Raw genomic sequence first — 27631 nt, forward strand, 5'->3', positions numbered from 1 at the left:
AAAGCCTAACAAAAAAGGACAGATGTTTCTACTTGTCAAATTTCCAAGCTGCACGAAGATTAGTCACTGTTTAAGAACTTTGTGTATCATAAGGCCTTCCTAGGGAGTATACGATAAGCCCTTGCAAAACTAAGATACTGTACATCAGCAAAGTATACTGAAGACAGAAATACCCATGTTCACTTTTCTTCTTAAAACTAAAAAGTATCTGAATATGTAGCAATTTAAAGCTGTACTCATCTCTTATCTATGGTAGTTTTATAAATGACTATAGACAGAGCTGTGCATGTTTTCAACACAGGACATGATACTGCAAACAACTCTTACTCCCTGGCATAGTACTTACAACTGAGCTCTTCTATGAACTTCAACAGGTTTATTCTCAGTAGTGATCACTACACTGCATAATAAGTGTTTGCAGGATCATGCCCACAGTTGGAACAGCTGATAGTTTAATTTTAGTCAGGTTTTGTTTCTACACAGCAAGACTAGTGTATCTTGGTGCATGTGCATGTGGATGTATGGAAGAAGAGAAATATTTGAGACATTCACTGTTCCTCAAGCTTAAAAAAGCAGCTGAAAAGAGGAAAGGTATTCTGAAAAATACACCACTCCTTTAGATGTCTGTGACACTGGTGTCCAAATAAGTGACTACTGGGTGATGGACTGCAAACATCTAACGAAATCAAATTAGCCTCAAAGGAGGAGTTGCAAAGGGAAGTCATGGCTTAGCAGCCTGCTACTCAGATTTAAAGTACCAAGTGTGACGTTCTTTACCTCGGGGGAACACCCAGCACCCCCATGTTCATCCTTATAATATGATTGTGTGGTATCCAATGCAAAGTTTGTCATGTCGAGTGTCTTCGGAAGGCTCATGATGCACTGAGCATTGTTGTTATGATAATGTTATAGTAATCGTTGTTATAGTAATGTTATAGGTTGTAATTTCATGTATATAATTATGAGGCTGAAAATGCGTCCTCATGGCTTAAAGCAAGCCCAGGCAAAAACTCTCTAAGAGCAGAGGGGCAGTTCACACCTCATCAGGGCATGTATAGGACAAACCTAGCCCAGCCTCACAGGAACAAAGGATACTGGCCTAGGCAACAGCAAAAGATTTGCTGGACTCTCCAGTGAGTCACCCACCCTTCCTTTGGTCAGTTTGGTGCTGAGGATGAGGTAATGCTCACCTGACTCTGGAAGGGGCAGGAGGAGGGCAAAGCCAAGAGAGAAGAAAGGACATGATAAAAGGAAGAGACATTTGCCATGCTCTTCCTCTCTCTTCCACCTCCATCTACAGACATCACCACCAAGCGACTGAAGTGCTGATCAAAGGGGAGAGCCTGCCTGAAGGACAACCAGACAGCCTGTGGTGAGAAGCATCTAAGTTTGTAAGGGCACTGAAAGTATTAAGATCAGCTTAGAATGCATTTTGCTTTTATTTCATTTGACCAAATCAGATTTGTTATGCTTTGACTTATAATCGCTTAAAAATCTCTCTTTGTAATTAATAAATCTCTTTGTTTATTCTACCTGAAGCAGTGTGTTTGTTCTGAAGCATGTCAGAGACTCCCCTTGGGATAACGAGCCTGGTACATATCAATTTGTTTGTTAAATTGACGAACTCATATAAGCTTGCAGTGTCCAGTGGCCATAACTGGACACAGCAAGACAGAGGTTCCTGGGGTTGTGTCTTGGACCGGAGATATCGGCTAGTGTCATTCGGTTGCGCAATCCAAGGAGCAGCTTACATGCCAGAGGCTGTGCATGAACAGCCCAAGAGTGAAAAAAACAAGGAGTCCTTGCGGCACCTTAGAGACTAACAAATTTATTTGGGCATAAGCTTTCGTGGGCTAAAACCCACTTCATCAGATGCATGGAGTGGAAAATACAGTAGCAGGTACATATACACAGTACATGAAAAGATGGGAGTTGCCTTACCAAGTGGGGGGTCAGTGTTAATGAGACAATTCAATTAACAGTAGAATACCAAGGGAGGAAAAATCACTTTTGTAGTGGTAATGTGGGTGGCCTATTTCAAACAGTTGACAAGAAGGTATGAAAAACAGTACGGGAAAATTAGTTTTTGTAATGATCTATCCACTCCCAGTCTTTATTCAGGACTAATTTCATGGTGTCCAGTTTGCAAATTAATTTCAGTTCTGAAGTTTCTCATTGGAGTCTGTCTTTTTGTTGAAGAATTGCCACTTTTAAGTCTGTTATTGGGTGACAAGAGAGATTGAAGTGTTCTCCTACTGGTTTTTGAATGTTATAATTCCTGATGTCAGATATGTGTCCATTAATTCTTTGTGTCCATCTATTCGTTACGCAAAAGTCACCTGAAAGTGAGAACAGGCATTCACATGGGACTTTTGCAGCCGGCATTGCAAGGTATCTACGTGCCAGATATACTAAACATTCGTATACCCCTTCACACTTCGGCCACCATTCTAGAGGACATGCTTCCATGCTGATGACACTATTTAAAAATATGTTAATTAAATTTGTGACTGAACTTCTTGCGGCAGAATTGTACGTCTCCTCCTCTATGTTTTACCCACATTCTGCCATATATTTCATGTTATAGCAGTCTGGGATGACGACCAAGCATGTTGTTCATTTTAAGAACACTTTCAATGGAGATTTGACAAAATGCAAAGAAGGTACTGTGACAAAGTTCCTGCTCTACCTTGGTGGGTCTTGTGCTTATTGCTGGATTTGCTCGTCTTGGAGCTTCACAGCAGCCCTCAGCTTGGCCGTTTTTCTGAATTCACAGTCCAGGTCAACTCCTCCTGTGTCTGACCAGGAGTTGGGAGGATTTGGGGGGAACCCAGGCCCGCCCTCTACTCTGGGTTCCAGCACAGGGCCCTGTGGAATGCAGCTGTCTAGAGTGCCTCCTGGAACAGCTGTGTGACAGCTACAACTCCCGAGGCTACTTCCCCATGGCCTCCTCCCAACACCTTCTTTTTCCTCACCATAGGACCTTCTTTCTGGTGTCTGATAATGCTTGTACACCTCAGTCCTCCAACAGTCTGCGTTCTCACTCTCAGCTCCTAGTGCCTCTTGCTCCCAACTCCTCACACGCACACCACAAACTGAAGTGAGCTCCTTTTTAAAACCCTGGTGCCCTGATTAGCCTGCCTTAATTGATTCTAGCAGCTTCTTGATTGGCTGCAGGTGTTCTAATCAGCCTGTCTTGTCTCCAGAAGGTTCCTGATTGTTCTGTCACCTTCCCAGTTATCTTACCCAGGGAAAAGGGACCTACTTAGCCTGGGGCTAATATATCTGCCTTCTATTACTCTCCTATAGCCATCTGGCCTGACCCTGTCACAGTACCAATGTGAGATTTCTAAAGATAGCTACAGCACTCAACCCAAGATTTAAAAATCTGAAGTGCCTTCCAAAATCTGAGATGGATGCGGTGTGGAACATGCTTTCAGAAGTCTTAAAAAAGCAACAGTCCAATGTGGAAACTACAAAACCCAAACCACCAAAAAAGAAAATCAACCTTCTGCTGGTGACATCTGATTCAGATGATGAAAATGAACATGCATTGGTCCGCACTGCTCTGAATCATTATCAAGCAGAACCCATCATCAGCATGGATGCACGTCCTCTGGAATGGTGGTTGAAGCATGAAGGAACATATGAATCTTTACTGCATCTGGCACATAAATATCTTGCAACACCGGCTACAGTGGTGCCATGAGAACACCTGTTTTCACTTTCTTGTGACATTGTGAACAAGAAGCGGGCAGCATTATCTCCTGCAAATGTAAACATACTTGTTTGTCTGAGCAATTGGCTGAACAAGATGTAGGACTGAGTGGATTTGTAGGCTCTGAAGTTTTATATTGTTTTATTTTTGAATGCAGTTTCTTTTTGTACATAACACTACATGTAAGTTCAACTTTCATGATAAAGAGATTGCACTACAGTACTTGCATTAAGTGAATTGAAAAATATGATTTCTTTTTTTTACAGTGCAAATATTTATAATAGAAATAAATATAAAGTGAGCACTGTACACTTTGTATTCTGTGTTGTAACTGAAATCAATATATTTGAAAATGTGGAAAACACCCAAAAATATTTACATAAATGGTGTTCTATTATTGTTTAACAGCATGATTAATTGCACAATTAATTTTTTTAATCGCTTGACAGTCCTAGTAATTATGGATTGAATAGGCTTTCCGTGACAAGTTGATATCTGAGCTGTTGGGTTAAATGTGATGGCTTAACAAGTCACATCGCATTGTTTCTGTTCCACGCGGATTTGAAGCAGCAATCATTTCTGGTGCAAATGTTCCAAAATGCAAATTTTAAATTAGTTTCCTGCCAGCACTCATGGCCATGACTTTGAAAGTCACTTTCCACAAATATGCATGCACACCACTCTTTATGTCACATGTTCATAGAATGTAGAATGCCAAATGAGAAAGGGCTGTGAGCGTGGCCAGTACAAAAATAATTTTAAAATCTGAGTGAACATTCATGGAACTTTTTCTCTCCCAGCTGTACAGTCACTTGAGCTAGTTCCATAAAGACCTGGGGAGGAATCTGTTCATGGTATGTACTAAAGGTGAACTCTAGGTGCAAAGACAGAGAATGGAGGAAGAGGAGTTTAAATTAGAGATCAGAAAGGGTGCTTCCCCCCACCCATGCAGAGCTGTCATTAACATGTGGAATATGATACATAGCAACACTGAGATGGAGTGCACTCTGTTCACACATTTAACTCTGGGTTGGATAGAGATCTAGTTATACATATATCTGCATATATCATTGCCTTGCAAAAAGCAGCTATCCTTGCATAGGATGGATTAGGTGAACCATGTGTGCACTACATTCAAATTTTACTTCGTTTCCTTCCATAATATTAGTAGAAAGAAAAACCAAGGGAAAAAACCCTTATATTTTATACTGGCTTCTCTGTTTTTCTAAAGTATTAACAGCGGGCCAACCAATACACTCCAATGCACTGAAAGAGTTGATTTAAAATCCAGCATTTTCATTTTAAGTAGGTTCCACAACTATGTTCCATCCATAAAGGTGGAAACTGGAATGTTAATTGCTTCAGGAGCTGAAAGTTAAGGAGGGGAAAGGATTGTTCCACTATAAGAATCTCATTATTTAGCCAATGCTGAGTATTAAAATTGAATTTTTGGAGCTAGGGGACAACTTTGGTTCCAATTTTTCTGAGCACAATAACCCTAGACATTACACCTACCACAGAGTGCCTCAGACTGTGTACATCCAAGAATGCTGCAGGTATTACTTCATTGCATGACCTGAAGGCCTAACGGACATCACAGACCCTGGCAACGATCCAGTTTTTATATTGCTTTTCCTGGGCTTCTGTACAGAAATTTGAGACTGCTACAACAAGCACCCAGTCAATGACTTCTTTCAGAGAGAACTAAATCAAATTTTAAGAAAGAAAACATTTAAACTGATTTTTGGAAAATGTAGACAATTTTCTCTCCAACCGTGTGGGCTGAGTTCTGACTGACTTTCTGTTTTGTAATTCTGTTTATCAGTTAATTAAAATTCATTACGTTTTTCCTCTCCCCCACCTAAAGATCTTACCTTGAAACCATTTTGAATCCCCTGGAGAATTCCTGTTTGAGTCAAAGATAATATTAATTAATAATAATTATTAAATGCCTTTAATTTTCAAACTATTTTCCTAACATTCTTTTGGAAGTACTTTGTACTGAAGACCCCGAATGATTAGCTGGTGGAACTCATTGGCACAAGATGCCATTGAGGCCAAGAGCATAGCAAGACTCAAAAAGAATATTGATATGGTTAACAAGAATAGTCAGACTTATAAGGATTTTTTAAAACAAGAATTTTGGAAGGAATATAAAATTATTTCAGAGCAGAAACCAATCTTTAATTATTGGGGGATTTAGAAGAAATTTTTCCTAAGGCAAGTTATTCCATAGTAGTTACTATAGGGTTTCTTGTATTTTCTTCTAAAGTAGCTGGCACCGGTCACTGTTGGAGTCAGCATACTGGAAAAGATGGATCCTGGGAAGCTGGGAATGGGCAACAGAGGATGGGTCACTTGATGATTACCTGTTCTGTTCATTCCCTCTGGGGCATCTGGCATTGGCCACTGTTAGAAGACAGGATACTGGGCTAGATGGACCTTTGGTCTGACCCAGTGTGGCCATTCTTATGGGTCTGACCCAGTCTGGAAATGGCTATATTGCTAAATATTACTTTAGCCAGTTCAGGCAGGAACACATACACAACAAGATTATCAACAAGTGACTTGCTTTAGACCACACAAGTCATATCAGAGCCAGGATTGGAACTCCTGCATTCTAAACTCTGTATACTATGTATCAGTTACCAAGGTAACTGCTTCTGACCTCACTCAGTCTCTCTGACTGCACCCCCCTCTTTGGTCTCAGGCATCTAGCCATCACCTCTGTCAGGGTGGAATCACACTATTCTCCCACTCTCGGACTGGGCCTCGGGTTGCAGTCTCAGACTCAAACTCAGACATTAAGGCCAGAAGAGACCATCATGATCATCTAGTTTGACTTCTTGCATATCACAGGTGACAGGACCTCACCCACACACTCCTGTAATAGGCCCATAACCTCTGGTTGAGTTAAAGACTTCAAGTTACAGAGAATCCACCATTTATTCTAGTTCAAACCAGCAAGTGACTCATGCCCCATGCTGCAGAGAAAGATGAAAAGCCCAGAGGGTTTCTACCAATCTGATCTGAGGAAAATTTCCTTCCCTACCCCAAATAAGGTGATCAGTTAGACCTTGAGCACGTGGGCAAGACCCACCAGCTAGACACTTGGGAAAGAATTCCCTGTAGTAACCCACCTCACCTAGTGTCCCATCTCCAACCACTGTAGATATTTGCTATTAGCAGTCACGGATGGGCCACGTGTCATTTTAGGTAATTTCATACCATCCTCTCTGTGTACTTATCAAGCTCAGTCTTGAAGCCAGTTAGGTATTTTGCCCCCACTGCTCCCCTTGGAAGGCTGTTCCAGAACATCACTCCTCTAATAGTTAGAAACCATCTAATTCTAATTTCAAGCTTAAACTTATTGATGGCCAGTTTATATCCATGTGTTCTTGTGCCAACTTTGGCCCCTAGCATAAATAACTCCTCTCCCTCCCTGGTGTTTATCCTTCTGATATATTTATAGAGAGTAATCATATCTCCCCTCAGCCTTAATTTGTTAGGCTAAACAAGTCAAGCTCCTTAAGTATCCTCTCATAAGGCAGGTTTTCCATTTCTCTAATCATTCTAGTAGCCCTTCTCTGCGCCTGTTCCATGTTTAATAAAGATGAATTCAGACTGGGAGACCAGAACTGTACACAGTATTCCAGATGAGGTCTCATCAGTGTAATGTATAATGGTAATGCCACTTTTTTATCTCTACTGGAAATACTTGGCCTGATGCATCCTAGAATTACATTAGCCTTTCTCACAGCCACATCACATTGGTGGCTCATAGTCATGTTGTGATCAACCTGTACACACAGGTCTTTCTCCTCCTCTGTCACTTCCAATTGACACATCCCCATCTTATAGCAAAAGCTGTCATTGTTAGTCCCTAAGAGCATGACCCTGCACTTAGCACTATTAAATTTCATCCCATTTCTATTACTCCAGTTTTCAAGGTTGCCGAAATCTTCTTGTAGGATATTCCAGTTCTCTTCTGTACCTCCCAACTTTGTGACATCCACAGATTTTATTTGCACACTCCCACTTTTTGTGCCAAGGTCATTAATGAAAATGTTAAATAAGATCCGTCCCAAAACTGATCCTTGAGGAACTCCACTAATAACCTCCTTCCTGCTTCACAGTTCATCTTTCAGCATGATCTGTTGTAGGCTCCCTTTTAACCAGTTCCTTACTCACCTTTCAATTCTCATATTAATCCCCATCTTCTCCAATTTAACTAATAATTTCCCATGGGGAACTGTATCAAATGCCTTACTGAAATCTAGGTAAATTAAATCTACTGTATTTCCTTTGTCTAGAAAATCGGTTATCTTCTCAAAGAGCTCAGGATGGTCTGGCACGATCTACCTTTGGTAAATCTATGTTGTGTTGTATCCCAATTACTCTTTACCATTATGTCCTTAACACTACACAAACTCAAAATTTGTTCTAAAACCTTGCATATACTTGTGATCACACTAATGGGCCTGTAGTTTTCAGGATCACTTCCCTCCCCCCTTTCTTAAATAGAGGTAATAGATTTGTAGTTCTTCAGTCATAGGGTACAATTCCCAAGTTTACAGATTCATTAACAATCCTTGCTACTGGGCTTTCAATTTCATGTGCCAGTTCTTTTAACATTCTTGGATGCAGATTATCTGGGACCCCGATTTGGTCCCATTAAACTGTTTTGAGTTTTACTTCCACCTTAGATGTGATAATTTCTACTTCTATATTCTGATTCCCTTCAGCCACTCTGCCTCCCTTCAGCCACTCTACCTCCAAGCTCCTCATTACCCTCATGAAAAACTGAGGCAAAGTATATGTTTAGGTTAGGCCAGACCTCGATTATCTTTAATCTCCACCCCCCGTTGTCAGTTCTTAGCGGTCCCACTTCTTTCCTTGTTTTCTTTTTATTTATATGACTAAGGAACCTTTTACTATTGGTTTTAATTTCCTTTGCAAGGTCCAGCTTTGCTTGACTTTTGGCAGTTTCCCCTTGTTCCCTACATTTTCTGACTTCCAAGAAGTAGCTTTCCCTGATGCTTCATTCCTTGTAACCTTTCTGCTTTTTCTTAATACCCGTTTGACACGCTTGTTCATCCAGTTTGATCTGCAACCCTTCCCTACAAATTTTTTCCCCTTGCTTGGGATGCTGGCTTCAGGCAATTTTTGCAACTTTGACAAAGTAATTCCAGGTCTCCTTCACACTGAGATCCTTGAATTTTTCAACTGCAGAAAATGTGTCTTGCTAGTTAAAACTCAATCCTGTCAATCTGCAAGCCAAAGCCCATCAACCATGACTCCTTAGAATCCTGCTTTTACCAATTCTCAAATGTTAAGCAATGATTCTCTGTCTGAAAGGATCACTTGTATAAGTGCTCAGCGGCCTCCTTCCTGGGAGCTTTTCCTTACAACTGGATATATACATTACTACACTTTGTACAGAGGTCTCCATGCTGTCCAAACATAAGCCTTTTCTACTGTATTTAACAGAGTGGGTTGAATGTATTGCATTAGTTTTTAATAATGTTGCTTCTTGGAAAAATAATCACAGAATAGTCTATCAGTTTCACATATTTTCACCTATTAAGGAGTCTGTCAAAAATAAACTGCATAATTATGTATATTTCAATATGGAAGATTTTCCCTTGCTTTCAGTCCCTCCCCACTTGCTGAACTGCTATGGTCTCTGCATGGACTTCTATGTAGCCAGTCAGAAGAATGGATTTTCAAACATCATAGTACATTAGAAACAATCCCTTTTCTGTCTAACACTTTCAGGTTGGATCAAGTAAAAATACACCTGGATACTACTGTCATAGATGCTGTGAAATATGGCCCTTCAAGGCCTTCCATCCACCTTGCGCCACACAAGTGTTCAATTAGGCACTCTGCATCTAGCACTTCAAACACAACTATTCCAACAACCAAGGCCAACTCAAAAATGGTTTTCATACTCAAGCATGCTTCTCTGTTTGCAAGACTCTCAGGCACACCCTCTGACATTAAAAGCAATGAATTATGCTTGGTAACTGTGCACTAGTGGTAAATTTCAGTTTCTTTTCCCTTGCTTGCACGATGACACAGCACTGTGATGGTGTTTGGTACCGGAGTACTTAGCCAGTTCAGAACACAGTTCTCAAAAACAAATATGCAGTTCCTTTTTTAAGGAAAAAATAAAGTGTCAAGCTCTGTCACAGATATGTTTTTATATCGATGGGACAGCGGACCCCTCCGAAGTCCAAGTCTTCAACTTGCACAGAAAAGATAGTTCTTACCTTAGTTGTCTGGAAATACACAATTTATGTTTATTACTTACTTCAATTTTGTCTGTCTTTGCATCTCCCCAGTAGAGTTTGTCTTCTTCAAGATCCAGTGCCAAGCCATTAGGCCAACCTAGAGAACTGTTCACTAGGACCCTCCTCTCAGAGCCATCCAGATAAGCACACTCGATCTTTGGATTTTCACCCCAGTCTGTCCAATACATGTAGCTGTAGGAAAAAAAGCTTTAAATGCATATTGCGTATGATTACAGTATGCCTCTGCTATTAAGATTGGGGATTTGTTCTAGCTGGTGAGAAAACTCTCTCCCATTAGGCTCAGGAGTAGTAATCAGACTAATTAACTCCCCTGGAAGTCAGGTAGTGACATTGACCTAAGGTCTGAGCATTAAAAAAACAGGTTCCTCACGATGGGCAGTGGTGCCTTTCTTTAGTACCGTCTATAAAACAAGGAGATAAAGGAAAGACTGACACAATTCAACCAAACAGGCTATGCAAAGTTCTGTGGTACAGAAGCTTGTGATGTCTGGTGGTTACGTACGTGCACATCAGTGGTGCTGGAGAGGGTGGGACAGGGAGAAAAGCAATGATTTTGACAGGAGACAAGGAGCGCTAGCACATATGTTCTCTGGCTAATATGTCCAACATCTGATAATCTGCTATTTCTTACAGTCTCAGAGAACTGAAGACGGGCTTACAAGCTCTTAGAAAAATCCACCACAAGAGGGGAGGAACAAAAAGCAAAAAACTCACCCCATCACAGGATTTAGCACTATCGCTCTGGGTTCATCTAGATTTTCCGATATAAGGATCTTTCTGGATGTCCCATTCAGTCGGGTTACTTCAATGCGATCTGTTCCTGTGTCAGTCCAGTACAGGTTCCTTGCCACCCAGTCCACTGCTATGCCATCAGGATGATTAATTTCTGTGGTCACTAGGGTCTGTGCTCCAGAACCATCAAGGTAAGCCCGACGAATAGCCCGGACATCATCGTCAGTCCAGTATATGTAGCCCTCAACAGGATCATAGTCTATTGCAATCGCATGCCTGATATTGTCTATCTGCAGAATAATATCAGTGAAGTCTGGCATGTCCAAGGAGATTCTTCGCAAATCTGTCCTTCTAGCGAGCAGCAAGACTTCCTCAGCACCTGCGAAAGAGCATTAACACTGTAATTTTGCAACTATAGAGTTCTCCTTCACCTGTCACCATAATTTAAACCATAATGTCGCAGCTTGATGACAGAGAAGAATTGCCACACAGAAAACAACGGAGTACTGGCATCAAAACACTGAGAGGTGTACCGCACATTAGGGGTGCCCAAATATTGCCCAGGTAACGGGACACACATTAGCAACTTGCCAATACCCCTTAGAACCACACCTAATTTGCCTCAGGCTTAAGGCAGAGATACAACCCCACGTGCCACAGGCTAGAGTTCCACACTTGACACCTGCCAAATGGGAACTTGCTGCACAGGAGAACTCGGTGGGCCATGGTGTAGGGACTCATGCTGCATGGGTGCAACAGAGCTGGGAGTGGTGTTGCATTGAAGCTGCTACTACCATCCCCTCCAAACCAAGCTGCGCTTCTGAACGGATGCTCCCTGGAGCCAGCCTTGGAAGTCTGCCTCTTACATCAACTCCTATTTTCCTAAGTGTGACAGACTATCAATTTCCTGAATTAACTTTATTGAATTAGGTTAATACCTTTGGGGTCTATTGTATTAAAAATACAATTGTGTATGTGGAATATGTGAAACTGTTTGTATTTCCATGGGAAGGACAAATAGGAGATGAGCAGGGGGTGATTAGACCAATTCACACAGGTTGTAACATCTTCAGAGAAGCCACCCCCTTGGAAAGGTATGCATGTACTAGGTTTTGGATGAATAAAGGGTTTTTGGATAAATAGTCTGGTTTTAAACTGGTTCAGGGCCTTCTTCCTGGTCCAGCAAATAGACAGGACCCCTGGTTCACAGAGGGTGTTAATCCTTAGGGTAGGGTTGAAAGAACTGGGCCTGCCAAAATCCATTTTAGGGTCCAAGCCTAAGTCAAGGTGGGTACGCAGGGTTTGTGCTCTATTTTTTTGCAGCGTAGACCCAGCTCCACTGGAATCATGCTCTGGGAGTCTGCCAAAAGTATCCCACAGTTCCACAGGCCAACTTTCTTTGTCCTCTGGACAGTCAAGTTTTCCCACACTGCACCATGAACAAAGGGCTAGAGCAGTCACATTTTGGGAAAACGCTAGGAAGTCTGGGATATGGGTGGTTGGACTCAGGCCCGCATAATGGAGTGTAGACACTGGAGCCCTAGGGTTCAACAATTCCTAATGGGATTCCAAAGGAATGTAGACGTTCAAGCCCCAGGTTAACAAACCCGGGACGTGTTACTAACCCTGGGCTTACATTGCAGTGTAGACATACCGTAAGGGGAAACATAGGTGCATTTGCCCTGAACTGTGAGACTAAGTACCAAAATAAATATGAATTTGAGTTTTTCAGACCAGCAAAATGAAATGGGTTTCATCTGGAAATCACTTTATTCCTTGTCAGGAAAGGAAAAAGCACAAGGGGTGTGGAAAATTTATATTAAACCAGGTTAATAACGAAAGAGTATTATTTCCTTTGCTAAAACAAAACGAAAAAAATCAGGAATATGTCTAGACATTTTATCATATTCCACAAAACTCTCAACTGACCCAGCCTTGTCCTATAGCTGAATGAGTGCATTACACACAGTTTTCACACACCACTACATACTATACAGGAAATGATAGAAGGAACACAAGTCTTGGGATTTCCTAATAAAAGTACAGTACATTAATGCTTTTCTTTGCTTCAGACAGCCAAATGGGAGATCAAGTCACAACTATTGCAAGTACATCCGACTTGCCTGAAGATGGTCTGAATCTGACTTTTTAGGCGGCAGGACTGTGTGCGTGCAGGGGCTTGCACAAAGCTTTATTACTGGTGAAGAAGGTGCCAAAACAGCCATCCTGGAGACTGAACTTCTCCATTTGTCCATAGAACAGGTCGGGCATGTATAGGAGCAGGGCAAACCTCCTCATGTGGCCCCAACAATTCATCTTGATCCACAGGGACAACTTTGAGGTGAGAGAATATCTAGTTCCTTCTAAATAACCAGTTCACTGCTTAGTTTTCTGCTGCAGTTGCCAATTATTGAGATGGTTTTCATGTCTTGACACCTGCCAAAAGGGAACTGGCCTACAACCATCAATTCCATTTCATACAGGCCACTGAAAGACCAACAGATAGTAACCTTCAATCACTACCAGCCAGGGCTGTACTTAAAGTGGCAATCCTCAAAGCCAAATGCATCCGATGAAGTGAGCTGTAGCTCACGAAAGCTTATGCTCAAATAAATTTGTTAGTCTCTAAGGTGCCACAAGTCCTCCTTTTCTTTTTGCAAATCCAGACTAACACGGCTGCTACTCTGAATCCTAGAAGTGAATCCCCTGAGCCATCCCAGTCCCTCTTGGAAAACGGTACTTCAAATACTATTTTATACAGGTTCTTATAACATGTTCATCACCGTGGTACCTGAGTGCTAATCCTCACAGCTATTCTCTAAGACACAGTTTTACCCTGACATGTGAGGCCAACACATAAGAAACATGCAGTCATTCAAAGGGTATCTGTCACACGTCAAACCAAATTCACAGGCAACTCAGAGGTCTAGTTGCACTGTCACTTGCTTTTGAGTTTGGTAATCACAATTTGGTACCTGAACGCCCTAGCGAGGAAGGTATAAAAGCACTGAGGAGAAAATGCACTCAAGGCTGGGGGTGGAGAAAGTGATTTTGGGGGTAGGGGAAGGAAAGAGATAGGGAATATCTCCTGTGACCTCTAAACAACCCTCAGAGTTCTGCTGAGGCTCTGAAGGAAGACCTGGGTTGAAGGAAGGCTTTAATGATTGCGAGCACAATGAAGTGGGGGGGAAATCGTAAGCTCAGTTGTGGAGAGCCTCTCCTTCCCACCTCAAGACAGACATTTGCCATCAGATTTCCTGAAGACTGATTTTGTTGGCTCCAAAGGCTACCAAAGCAGAATACAAATACTTCATTGTAACACATGGCAGAATTCTAGCTTCTCAAGTTTTAAGCTTGTGGTAGCTTATTAGGATACATTAAAAGGGGGTCACTTTTTGGCCAGACCAGGGGAACAGCAGTTCTAGGTGATGTGTCACCTTAAGAAGCCACTTTTTTTCCCCTGAACCTAGCAAGGAGAAACAGGGTATTTAAGCTTTCCTTCTTGAAAGAAACAACACGTTCTTGCGATGATTAAAAGGGATTGCTGGCGCTGGACACAGTATTCGTTCTTAAATATTTTACCAATCTCCTGGAAAGAGAGACCCTTTGCTAAAATAAACACTGAAATATCCTAAAGGTTATTTGATATTCTAAATCATGCTTAAAATGGTGGACCACTTGAAACATCAGCAGAGAAAATAAATCAGCAAACTTGTACAAATACAGATCAGCAGCAGATGGAAGTCAAATTAATTGTCTATACATCCTGTACAACTGTTCCTCTTAGCCAGCGCTATATATAAAGACAAGTTACCTTATATATAAATATTAACCCCGTATGAGGGCAATGAACATTCATAAAAGGTGCAGTTATCAACTACTTCATGGCAATCTTTATATTCAGATATGCAAAGGCATCCAGATTTTAAGTGTCGTTTTAAAAATAAAATCTTCTATTTTGATAATGGCACCACAAAAAAGTCCAAAGTTTGTGATTTTGTTCTCCAATGTCTCAAGGATTACCCAATAAACACCAGTCTCGGAGCTATGCTGACATCTCTGATGTTGGATTAGAAAATAGATCAACAAACAGTCTTGATAATTTTAGAAATATGAAAGACTGCAATGTTGAACAGAAATGGATAAACATCAAAATTGTAAATGAGCCTTATTTACAACTGCAATGGAGAGTAATACCCAAGTACTTCATGGTTTCTTTTCAAGCCTATATTTTTACATTTCCTGTAACATTTTTGGTTTTATTTTTGTTTATTATTTGTATGTATTACAATAGCCCCTAGAGGTCCCAACTGAGATCAGGCCCCCACTGTGCTAGGTTCTGTACAAACACATGATAAAAGACAGTCCTCTGCCTCAAAGAGCTTACAATCTAAATGGACGAGACAAAGGTGGGAGGGGAAAGAGAAACACACAAAGATTCAACAATTTGCCAAAGATGTCTCAGTCTGACAATGGCAGAGTAGGCTACAGAACCCAGGTCTCCCAAGTCCCATACAATAATTAAAAAAAAAAAATTCCCTCTCCTGTTTCCCTTACTATCCATATTCCCCACAGGTGCCATTTTTGAAATGGAGTCCCCAATCTGTGAGAAATTAAAAACAAGACAGAGAATGGCCCTAAGGCCCACGATAAAGACAGTTTGCACCCTGATAGCCAACAAATAAAAAGGCATTAGCACAAAAGACAACACCCTGTGACACAGGGCTGCAAGCTGTAATAGTGGAGAGCAGAGTGCATGCTTCAATAGCAGAGGCATATAGCTTTGTTTATGTCAGGGTCTAACTCAAGGCCCATTTAATTACTTGCCTCAAAGTACTGATTTGAAATTTTGACTTGTGGAGAATCAAAGTTAAATACTACATTCAATGTAAATTAAGTAAAAATCCTGTTTAAAAACTCAACAGTTAGCCTTACAAAATACTAGAATAAATCTGTTTGATTATAATACTGAAATATTACATTTTTATTAAAGAAATTCTCAACTCCACTGCTTCAAAAACCAGTAGAGGTTTTTGCGGCAAACATCAGCTGCTCTGTCACACAAAGCCCTTACAAATTCACATCAGAGTCTCTCCATTCCACTTTTAATTACATTAATGTGTCCATAATCACCCTGATCTCCTTAAATAATATTTGCAAAAAGAAAAGGAGGATTTGTGGCACCTTAGAGACTAACCAATTTATTTGAGCATAAGCTTTCGTGAGCTACAGCTCACTTCATCAGATCCGATGAAGCGAGCTGTAGCTCACGAAAGCTTATGCTCAAATAAATTGGTTAGTCTCTAAGGTGCCACAAGTACTCCTTTTTTTTTTGCGAATACAGACTAACATGGCTGCTACTCTGAAACCTTAAATAATATTGAAGCACATTTAATGGAAAGCAGAAGGGCACTGAATATGCATTTGATAACTGATCATGTAGTAGAGAGGGATATTATATGCATTTCTAAGAGACTGCAATATTGGACATCATTGTACACAGATATAAACAGACTAATCTAATCTGGCAGTGTAGCCTCGTCACATAATTGATTGCATTTTCACCTTAGTTCTCTTCTGTTTTTCTCTCTCCACAGTGAACTGGATCAAGGTTGAATGGGCTTGATTCAGGAATTTCTGGGAGAAGTTCTCTGGCCAGCATTATGCAGGAGGTCAGGCTAGGTCCAGGTCTACCCAACAGACCTAAAATCCACGCCCTGGAGTGACACAGTTACACCGACCTAAACCCCCGAGTAGGCAGCATGATGTTTACGGGAGAGTTTCTCTTGTAGACATAGCTACTGCCTCTTGGGGAGGTGCATTAACTATGCTGATAGGAGAAACTCTCCTGTCAGCGTAGTAGAATCTTCACTAAAGGGCAACTAGTGCAGCTGTGTCACTGTAGAGCTGTACATGAAAACAAACACTAGGTGAGCACAATGGTCTCCTTCTGGCCTTAAAATCTATAAACACCACCAAAGCAGTCTTCAGCTCCTCAAGGCAGTGAGGACTCCGTTATCCTCCCAGTCCCACTTACAGGTTCTTGCCCAATCTATCCATTCTCTCTCACACACAGATAGATGCAGTAATGGCTGCATTAACTCTGACTGGATGGGACAGTATTCGGACAGCCACTGCACCTTCGTCCCCACCAGCTGCATGGCAACTCCAAGATGATCCCATGCTTCTGAGAAGGAATAGGGTCCCTTTCACACTCAACTGCCTGGGCTGTACTATTTATTAAACTCTCAAGATGCTCCACACTGGTTCTGCCACAGGTGGTATTCAGAGAAGGCATATGAGAAAATAAAAAATTTGGACTTTAGAACTTGGGCATTAGAACTGTACAGTCATGAACATAAGAATGACCCTACTAGGTCAGACCAAAGGTCCATCTAGCCCAGTATCCTGTCTTCCAACAGTGGCCAGTGCCAGGTGCCCCAGAGGGAATGAACAAAACAGGTAATCATCAAGTGATCCATCCCCTGTCACTCATTCCCAGCTTCTGGCAAACAGACGCTAGGGACACCATTCTTGTCCATCCTCGCTAACACCCACTGATGGACCTATCCTCCATGAATTTATCTATTTCTTTTTTGAACCCTGTTATGGTCTTGGCCTTCACAACATCCTCTGGCAAGGAGTTCCACAGGTTCTCTGTATGTTGTGTGAAGAAATACTTCCTTTTATTTCTTTTAAACCTGCTGCCTATTAATTTCATTTGGTGACCCCTAGTTCTTGTGTTATGAGAAGTAGTAAACAACACTTCCTTATCTACTTTCTCTACGCCAGCCACGATTTTATAGACCTCAATCACATCTCCCCTTAGCAGTCTCTTTTCTAAGCTGAAAAGTCCCAGTCTTATTAATCTCTCCTCATACGGAAGCCGTTCCATACCCCTAATCATTTTTGTTGCCCTTTTCTCAACCTTTTCCAATTCCAATATCTCTTTTTTGAGATTGGGCGACCACATCTGCATGCAGTATTCAAGATGTTCAAGATTCTAAGTATTCCTTAGAGGTTTTTAAGGTCAGGCTTGACAAAGCCCTGGCTGGGATGATTTAACTGGGAATTGGTCCTGCTTCGAGCAGGGGGTTGGACTAGATGACCTTCTGGGGTCCCTTCCAACCCTGATATTCTATGATTCTATGTGGGTGCCCATGGATTTATAGAGAGGCAACATGATATTTTCTGTTTTATTATCTCTCTCTTTCTTAATTAGTCCCAGCATTCTGTTCACTTTTTTGATTGCCGCTGCACACTGAGTGGATATTTTCAGAGAACTATCCACAATGACTCCAAGATATCTTTCTTGAGTGGTAACAGCTAATTTAGACCCCATCATTTTATATGTATAGTTGGGATTATGCTTTCCAATGTGCATTACTTTGCATTTATCGACATTAAATTTCATCTGCCATTTTTTTGCCCAGTCACCCAGTTTTGAGAGATCCTTTTGTAGCCCTTCACAGTCTGCCTGGGTCTTAACTATCTTTAGTAATTTTGCATCATCTGCAAATTTTGCACCTCACTGTTTACTCCTTTTTCCAGATCATTTATGAATATGTCGAATAGGACTGGTCCCAGTACAGACCCCTGGGAGACACCACTATTTACCTCTCTCCATTCTGAAAACTGACCATTTATAGCGACCCTTTGTTTCCTATCTTTTAACCAGTTACAAATCCCTCTTATCCCGTGAAAGCTTACTTTGCGAAAGAGCCTTTGGTGAGGGACCTTGTTGAAGGCTTTCTGAAAATCTAAGTACACTGTACCCACTGGATCCCCTTGGTACACTGCTTGTTGACCCCCTCAAAGAATTCTAGTAGATTGGTGAGGCATGATTTCCCTCTACTAAAACCATGTTGACTCTTCCTCAACAAATTATGTTCATCTATATGTCTGACAATATTGTTCTTTAGTATAGTTTCAACCAGTTTGCCCAGTACTGAAGTCAGCCTTACAGGCCTGTAATTGCCGGGATCACCTCTGGAGCCCTTTTAAAAAATTGGCGTCACATTAGCTATCCTCCAGTCATTTGGTACAGAAGCTGATTTAAACTACAGTTAGTAGTTCTACAATTTCACGTTTGAGTTCCTTCAGAGCTCTTGGATAAATACCATCTTGTCCTGGTGACTTACTGCTGTTTAATTTATCAGTTTGTTCCCAATCACCTCTAATGACACCTCCATCGGGGACAGTTCCTCAGATCTGTCACCTAAAAAGAATGGCTCAGGTTTGGGAATCTCCCTCTCATCCTCAGCCGTGAAGACTGATGCAAATAATTCATTTAGTTTCTTTGCAATGGTCTTATCGTCCTTGAGTGCTCCTTTAGCATCTCGATCAGCCAGTGGCCCCACTGGCTGTTTAGCAGGCTTCCTTCTTCTGATATATGTAAAAAAAAATTTGCTATTACTGTTTGAGTCTTTGGCTAGCTGTTCTTCAAATTCTTTTTTGGCCTTCGTAATTATATTTTTACACTTCATTTGCCAGAGTTTATGCTCCTTTCTATTTTTCTCATTAGGATTTAATTTCCACTTTTTAAAGGATGCCTTTTGGCCTCTCACTGCTTCTTTTACTTTGTTGTTTAGCCACGGTGGCTCTTTTTTGGTTCTCTTATTATGTTTTTTAATTTGGGGTATACATTTAAGTTGAGCCTCTATTATGGTGTCTTTAAAAAGTTTCCACACAACTTGCAGAGATTTCACTTTTGGCACTGCACCCTTTAATTTGTGTAGTTCCTCTTTTTGTGTAGTTTCCCTTTAATTTCTGTCTAACTAACCTCCTCATTTTTGTGTAGTTCCCATTTCCTTTAGCACTGGACTGTTCTCTCTGTTGACCTGGCAGACCACAAAGAAACCCCCATTATCTGATGCAGTACAGTCAAAGCACAACAGTGGTTGATGCTAATACATGCTAGAATTCTGATGCACTTTAATTTTCTCTGCCTTAGGGTAATGAGAACTAGGTGGCATTATTGAAGTGAACTGCTAGGCCCGTATACGTTGGCTGTTTGACAATCCATGCTGCTGTGCTACATCTGCTCTTAATGAAGACACATTGCTCTGTCACCATCTTCCCGACAGCCATGTATCTAGGTCCTTAGACAACAGAGACATGTAGATGAAGGCAGTGCAGCATGTGCCACTAAAGTTTCTCAACAAGTTATCTACACCGACTGAAAGCTGGTAAAGAATAATTGTTCTTGGCCAGGCATTCAGTACTAAGATCGTTACAAAATCTGTGCATACACTGAACATCCTCTGTGAAAAGCTTAGTAAGTGCTATTATGCATGTATTTTCTTTTAATAATAATTTCTGCTAGCAAAAACAGGCGGGAGAGAGGCGTAGCCTATGGCTTGAAGCACAGGATTAGGAGTAGCAGACTAATTTTACCTCTGTGATCTGGGGCAAATTACACCACCTCTTTTCCCTCAGTAATCTTATTTGTAAAATGGGTGCCTATCCCTTTTACAGAGGCACTTTCAGCATTAACGTCTGAAGAGTGCTTTGAAAATACAAACCACTACATACATTTTATAGTCTAACATCTCTACTGCAGAATGTGTATTACTAGACATTCTAGAACCTGTCTACACTATTAGAAACAGTCTAAATACATTCAAATGTTACAGCATTTAATCAAATGAATCTTTAAAACAACCATCAAATTAATCACTTTCATAACCATACAACTAAGAAACCCTTAACAGGATTACCAGCCACTGTAATGTGAATGTGTTCAGCATCACACAAACAAAAGCTTTCACATACAAAATGCAAACTACTCAAACATAAGGCTGCAATACAGGCTTAAAGTCAAACACAGACAGTGAAACCACAGTGTAATGCTATATATAAAGATCTCCATCAACCAGAGCCCACAAGGAAAAAAGGAAGGAATGTATGCATACCACCACACACATTTGATATAAACATTTTACAATGCAAAATCATGTAGGATAACTTTTTTACATTAGAAAAACTGGGATCCCTTTGAAATTTCTACCTTGAAGGAATTTGTAATGCCCTAAGTTCAAATTTCTGTTTTATTTTTCCAACTGGTATAACTTTAAGCTGTTTATTATTCTTGAGTCTTTCTTTTGCTTCCTGCTCCCTGAAGCTTTCTGCAGAAACTTCTGTGCAACTTTTGAGTAAATCTAACATCCATACAAGCCCATGAATTTTAATGGTTTGCATATAGAAACAAATGCTAACTATACTGGAATTAAAAAAACCAACACACAGCTCTGGTCATTTATTCTCGTTCCCCAAACACTATATTCTCTCTTTGTAGCTAACAAGAAGCCATGTAGAAACAGACCAGAGGGATCTTTTTTGTTCTGTGGATGGAGTTCCACTTCCCCCACTCCTTTAATCCATTAATTTTAAAATTTAACACCCATGCTAGGTAGATTGATTGTTCGGATTTTTTTGTTTTGTGCTTCTGTTATTAAAAATTCATGCTTCAATGCTGAAAATGGCAGCTGCATTCTATCTACAAAATTAATTCCAATCAGAGCCGACAGCAGCGAAGCAGCCCATCTCACCAGCTCGACAAGAGCCTTTTTTATTCTTCCCTTGGCCCACTTCACATTTGACAAGTGACAAGACATCTATAATACAGTAACAAATGCTCCAATTTATTCACCCAACCTAAACAAATGTAGACTGCAGTGGTTGCCTTTGCTAATCCATGCTAGAAAACACCATGCTATTCCTTTCCCATTTGTCTGTCTGCTAATCAGGATAGAACAATGCTCCATTGTGGGTCTCTTTTCCCCTAAAATTTTCTTCTCCCCCCTCTAATCTAGTTACTAGGAACTTCTTTCACAATCACTCTTTTGCTAGGCAAAACAGAGAACTTGTAAACAGGAAAAAGCTTAGTTCTACATTGACACACAAGAAAGTGACATTTTTAAAATTTCATTACAAATACTTACGTTGTCAGCAAATCTTTTACTAGCCATCCAAGTACAGACACCCGTCACCCCAGATAAACAAACCAGACTTCAAGAAACCACACGCAGATGAGCAAAGGATCTTGTTAGTTCCAGTAACACAATGAATTACCTGGCAAAGTTTCAAAGCATGATGCACGAGAGAACAAACTTTGTTATTCTATGTAGATCAGGAGAAATGTAAAAAAAAAAAAAAAAAAAAAAAAGCCATGCTATTTAATAATCTTGCTGATATTCAAAACAAAGACAACATTCAGCACAGTGAAGTTCATCGTTAACTGCTCTTAACAGTCCAACTGCAGGAAGAGAGAAGTAAAACAGAGATTATGATAGGTGGTTTTATTTTGGTGTTGGGATCTATGTGTAGGGCCCCAGTATTATTGTTCTTAGACTTTTCCACCTAATTGAAAAACGTTTGAGAAACTGAAACAAGCTGTGCTAATAGCTGGGGTCCACATAAAAGGATTTTTTTTTCACATAAGAGAAAGTCTGCCATGGTGTTTACCAGCAGCTCTACATATCCCTGTACAGAAGATCTGATTTATCTTCAATCTCTGGGTGAATGGAACACTGATTCACTAAATGAAGGTGGCTGATTTGGGTTGAGGACACTCACTGCAGGAGAACTTCCTCTTAGCCAACTGGTGGAGCAATAAGAGTACAGAAGACAGGAGATTCACTTGCCTGGTTTATATGACTGAGGATGAGAGCTTCAGGGGGAAAGTAGTGCATAAAAATTAACAAAAAGTGAGTCCTAAGTACCCTCATTTGGACTAGATGTGGCTAAATCACATGTAGATAGGCACAGGGAAAATTAACACTTATGACAAGGGAAGGCCATACAGAGCACAAACATGGCTCATTAACTGCTCCGTTTGCATGTTATACATGAATAACCTTGTCCACTGTTACTTTTACTACTTAATTAACAAATATCTAGGGTAGCTGTTTTCCTTGAACCTGCAAATTCCGTTTCAGAAACAGTTATGGCACACACTCATTAGAAAAACAAACAAGGTATCTGTCATAAATATCAAGGGAAGGGTAAACCCCTTTAAAATCCCTCTTGGCCAGAGGAAAAATCCTCTCACCTGTAAAGGGTTAAGAAGCTAAAGGTAACCTCACTGGCACCTGACCAAAATGACCAATGAGGAGACAAGATACTTTCAAAAGCTGGGAGGAGGGAGAGAAACAAAGGGTCTGTGTCTGTCGGTAAGCTGCTTTTGCCGGGGATAGAACAGGAACGGAGTCTTAGAACTTTTAGTAAGTAATCTAGCTAGGTATGTGTTAGATTATGATTTTTTTAAATGGCTGAGAAAAGAATTGTGCTGAATAGAATGACTATTTCTGTCTGTGTGTCTTTTCTGTAACTTAAGGTTTTGCCTAGAGGGATTCTCTATGTTTTGAATCTAATTACCCTGTAAGGTATCTACCATCCTGATTTTACAGAGGTAATTCCTTTACTTCTATTTACTTCTATTTCTATTAAAAGTCTTCTTGTAAGAAAACTGAATGCTTTTTCATTGTTCTCAGATCCAAGGGTTTGGATCTGTGGTCACCTATGCAAATTGGTGAGGATTTTTACCAAACCTTTCCCAGGAAGTGGGGTGCAAGGGTTGGGAGGATTTTGGGGGGAAAGACGTGTCCAAACTACGCTTCCCAGTAAACCTAGTTAGAGTTTGGTGGTGGCAGTGGATATTCCAAGGACAAAGGATAAAATTAATTTGTACCTTGGGGAGGTTTTAACCTAAGCTGGTAAAAGTAAGTTTAGGAGGTTTTCATGCAGGTCCCCACATCTGTACCCTAGAGTTCAGAGTGGGGGAGGAACCTTGACAGTATCAAACAAATATTACATCTGATGAAGTCACCAACATGGAATGACTTACTCAGATGACAGAAAGCTGCTTCACTCATAGCAAGGGAAAGCTATTACAATCCAGGAGGCTGGATTACCCTATCACTATGATCTTTAAATCATTTAATAAGAGGTATCCCATTTATTTTGTCGTCTTCCATTTTTAGTGATGGACAGAGGCAAAAACCAGAAGACTGCCCCATCATTAATTGGAGGTCTAGAGAATATATGCATTAAAACTCATTCAAAACTAGCATTAATGTACCAATGAATGTAGTGTCATTGGTAGAAACCAGACATAGTGCTTAGCACAATTTTCATGGCCACAACCATTAACACATAATTAATCATAAACAAGGGTAATAATACTTTGCACTTCTACAGCACCTTTTATCCAAAGATCTCACGGCACTTAACAAGTACATTTCAACTCCCTCTGAGTTTGGCTGGTCAATATTACCTCTGCTTTAAAGATGGGGAAACTGACTCCGAGAGATTAAGTGATATAATTGAGGCGACACATCTGGGTATACAATTCAAGAGTCCCATCTACAAGTTTTCACTAACCAGGAAATAACATCCCTTCTTAAAGAATTTTAATGCCAGTCCTGAACAAATCACAGCAAGAAATCTCCAAAGAAACTTGGGCACCAGAAATGGGGTATGCTCCTTGTCAAGGATACAGCAAAATCTAAAGATCACCTTCAAGTTCTGCACAGACATGAAAATTCCCCATCCTTTCCATGTTGGAATATAGGGCCCTATTGACTCAGAATAAGTAAGCACTGTATTAAAATTGGCCCGACCATCCCCCATCACTAACCAACTCATGATCAACAGAAGTTCGGTAGTCAAACCCATTAGCATGTAAATCAATAAAAGTACTCTATTAAAGGAAAAAGTCTTTGGGGGAAAGGACAAATTTAGCCACAGAGAAGATATGTAGATACATTGTTGATTCCCTCAGAACACCCAGGCACCGGGGGCAAATTTACTGTCTTACTGGAATGGATTTACTGTAACCAAGTACTCCTGAGTGCTAATCCCAGCTGTCACTGACTCACTGTGTGGCCTTGGACAAGTCAAAATTTCTCTGCACCTTAGTTTCCTTCTCTATAAAATGGGAAGAATACTTCCGTATCTCATATGCGCCCATAGAGGTTAATGTTTATACAATCCTTTGAAGATAACTTTTAAATTGTTATCATTATTACATTCCAAGTATTACGCGTCCACAGAAAATTCACTTTGGAGCAAACACCAACCATTAAAAATGTCAATCCAAGAGGGAAACATTATAGAGAAAGTTATAAACAATTGTAAATTGGGGTTAAAAATAAAAGCAGTGTCTCAACCATTCTGTAGCTACTTTGACACGGTTAAATAAATTTGCCGCAAAGAAAAAAAACAGGCTTAGGTCTTGTACACAAAGGTCATACTGGAAAACTACAGGATCATTTCATATACTACTTCCATAAAGTCATCAAAACTGGAAGAAAAAAGACCTGTTAGGTCATCTAGATCATCCCTCTGTGGGTGTGTTCCCTACAGTACATTTTCTACTGACTTTGTTCTCTCAAATTTTAAGTTTACTTTTAAAAGCGGCTGTTTCTGAAAGTGACTTTTTCAATGTAGTACACGCTCCAGCTCTGAAGATTAGGTCTGATCAGACTAAAAATTTTCTGCAGTTTGCAGTCCTTTAAGTACCTATTAACACAAAGCAAACTTTAAAAAACAAAAACACCATTTCCTAATCTGCAAAAAAAAGGGGTGGTGTGATAAATGAAGGGGGGGGAGGGGAACTCCCTTTTATGGACACCCAGCCAGTTAGCTGTAAAATCCCTCTTGGTGTCTGTTCTCTGCTTGCTTTACCTGTAAATGGTTAACAAGCCCACAGGTAAAAGAAAAGGGGTGGGCATCTGACCAAAAGAGCCAATGGGAAGGCTAGAACTTTTTAAAATTGGGGAAAAAGCTTTCCCTTTGTGTCTGTTGTGTCTCTCCGGAAAAGAGGGGAACAGAGGGCAGCAGGAAAACTGTGTAAAGCTTTAAGTCAGGTATGAGAAATCATTGGAACATACCTAGAATTACTTATTTGAAACCCCCCCAGATATGTAAGTAAATAAGGAATGTTTAGATAGATGCGATCAGGTTTATTTCTTTATTTTAGCTTGTGGATCTTCTCTGTGCTAACCTTAGATGCTTTGGTTTTCTTGTAACCTTAGATGCTTTTGTTTACTTGTAACCTTTAAGCTGAATCCCCAAGAAAGCTATTTTGGGTGCTTAATTTTTGGAATTGCTCCTTTAAAATCTAGCAAAAGCCTAAGTTCCAGATGTATTTTCTTCCTTTTTGTTTTTAAAAAAATTTACCTTTTTTAAGAACAGAATTGGATTTTTGGTGTCCTAAGAGGTTTGTGCATATGTTGTTTAATTAGCTGGTGGCAACAGGTAATTTCCTTTGTTTTCTTTCTCAGCTCTTCCCCAGAGGGGGTGAAAGGGCTTGAAGGTACCCAACAGGGAGAAATTCCCAAGTGCTCCTTCCTGGGTTCAAGGGGTTTTTTGCATTTGGGTGGTAGCAGCATTTACCAAGCCAAGGTCAGAGAAAAGCTGTAACCTTGTGAGTGTAATACAAGCCTAGAGTGGCAAGTATTAATTTTTAAAATCCTTGTGGGCCCCCACCTTCTGCACTCGAAGTGCCAGAGTCAGGATTCAGCCTTGACAGGTGGCAAGACTAAACATGAAAGGCAATTTACAAGTGAATGAACAGAAAAAAGAAAAACCTCATTCATTAAATGCTGATGAAACAAGGTAAAGACAGAAGAGAATCAAACATATATTACATTACACCACTCTCAGAATGCCTCAAGATGGAGGATCTATGATGTTCCCATTGTTCTGACCTTAATACATACACTGAAGTGTTAGCATCGTAAAATTAAAGAGAACATTCTCATTGCTGGTATAAGAAAGAGACAATGTCAAGGTGCTATGGGACATGTGATTTATCATGTTTCATGAAAGGCTGGTTATTCTACAGGTCTCTAGAAATAAGATTAGCATGCAGTTTTCCTTGGGCAAGCTCCTATCATTTGCTCCATTGGGTTTTATCTTTAAAATTGCTTCTGCCTAGTCAGAAAAGCAATTCTATTGACTACATTACAGCAGTTTGAGCTGCATTAACTAGTTCTGAACATGCAAGTAGCATTCTAAACCCACAGATATCATACTAAACTGTTAAGAATCAGAAGATAATGGAGTTCAAACCCTGGTATGAACATCTCCCCATCAGCAAGGTGCCCCAGAATACCCAGATGAGAGGGTAAACCTCAGTCTCAGTCCCAGGCTGATGAAAATCATGCATGTCAGATTGTGAGAATAGTGAGAGTGGGCATGAACAGGCACTCACTACACAAATTCCTCCTTTGGAGAGTATATGAAACTGCATCATCACTCTTGGAAGAAGTCCCCTGCTCAGAATAACTAAGGAATTGAATGTCAGTAATTCACTGGGTAAGCAAAGGATGGATCTTGCAACAGAGGGAGGGAAGAGGTCCCTAGAGGAAGTGAGAGTCCTTCTGTTCTCAACAAGAGAAGGCATAGGAAAGGAAAAAACTATGACCAGTTACCCAAAGGGCTAATAGAAATAAACACAGATTGCTGTTTCCCAAATCAGATTTTATTTTAACTTGAACCCAGATAGTTTTATTCAAGTTAATTATAGCTATGAAGAGTATTTTGAAATCACAGAATACACAAAAGGGAGTGCACAAATAATGCTGCTTCACAAACACTGCAGGGTAGATTCCATCTTCATTCTATGGGCATAATCCCCACTCATTAATGAGCCATACATGCAGATCCAGGGAAAAGTACAGCCCTTAAAATGAATGGAACTTCCTGTGCTACACCTGATCAGTAGGGAGAGGCAGGTGTCTGGGCATGGGTGTAGTGGTCAGGAAAAGAGTGGGTATCTGGGAAGGGTATGGGGAGGGAGGGTTCAGTCTGGGTAACAGGGGAATTACTACTATATCAGCATTACTAGCACTTTCAA

At 40.5% G+C, this 27631-nt stretch overlaps 1 protein-coding gene across 3 annotated transcripts in view; it reads right to left on the bottom strand.

Moving 5' to 3' along the window:
• LRP5 (LDL receptor related protein 5) overlaps positions 1 to 27631 on the bottom strand; it is a 248622-nt gene that overhangs the window by 111908 nt on the left and 109083 nt on the right. For all 3 annotated transcript variants that reach the window (XM_073347077.1, XM_073347076.1, XM_073347078.1), the window contains 2 exons: positions 10750 to 11146; positions 10035 to 10206 (listed from right to left, as the gene is read on the bottom strand). In XM_073347077.1, coding sequence (XP_073203178.1) covers positions 10035 to 10206; positions 10750 to 11146 — 569 coding nt within the window. The remainder of the gene's footprint in view (positions 1 to 10034; positions 10207 to 10749; positions 11147 to 27631) is intronic.

This window comes from Lepidochelys kempii, chromosome 6 (genome assembly GCF_965140265.1).
Source record: "Lepidochelys kempii isolate rLepKem1 chromosome 6, rLepKem1.hap2, whole genome shotgun sequence".
NCBI lineage: Eukaryota > Metazoa > Chordata > Testudines > Cheloniidae > Lepidochelys > Lepidochelys kempii.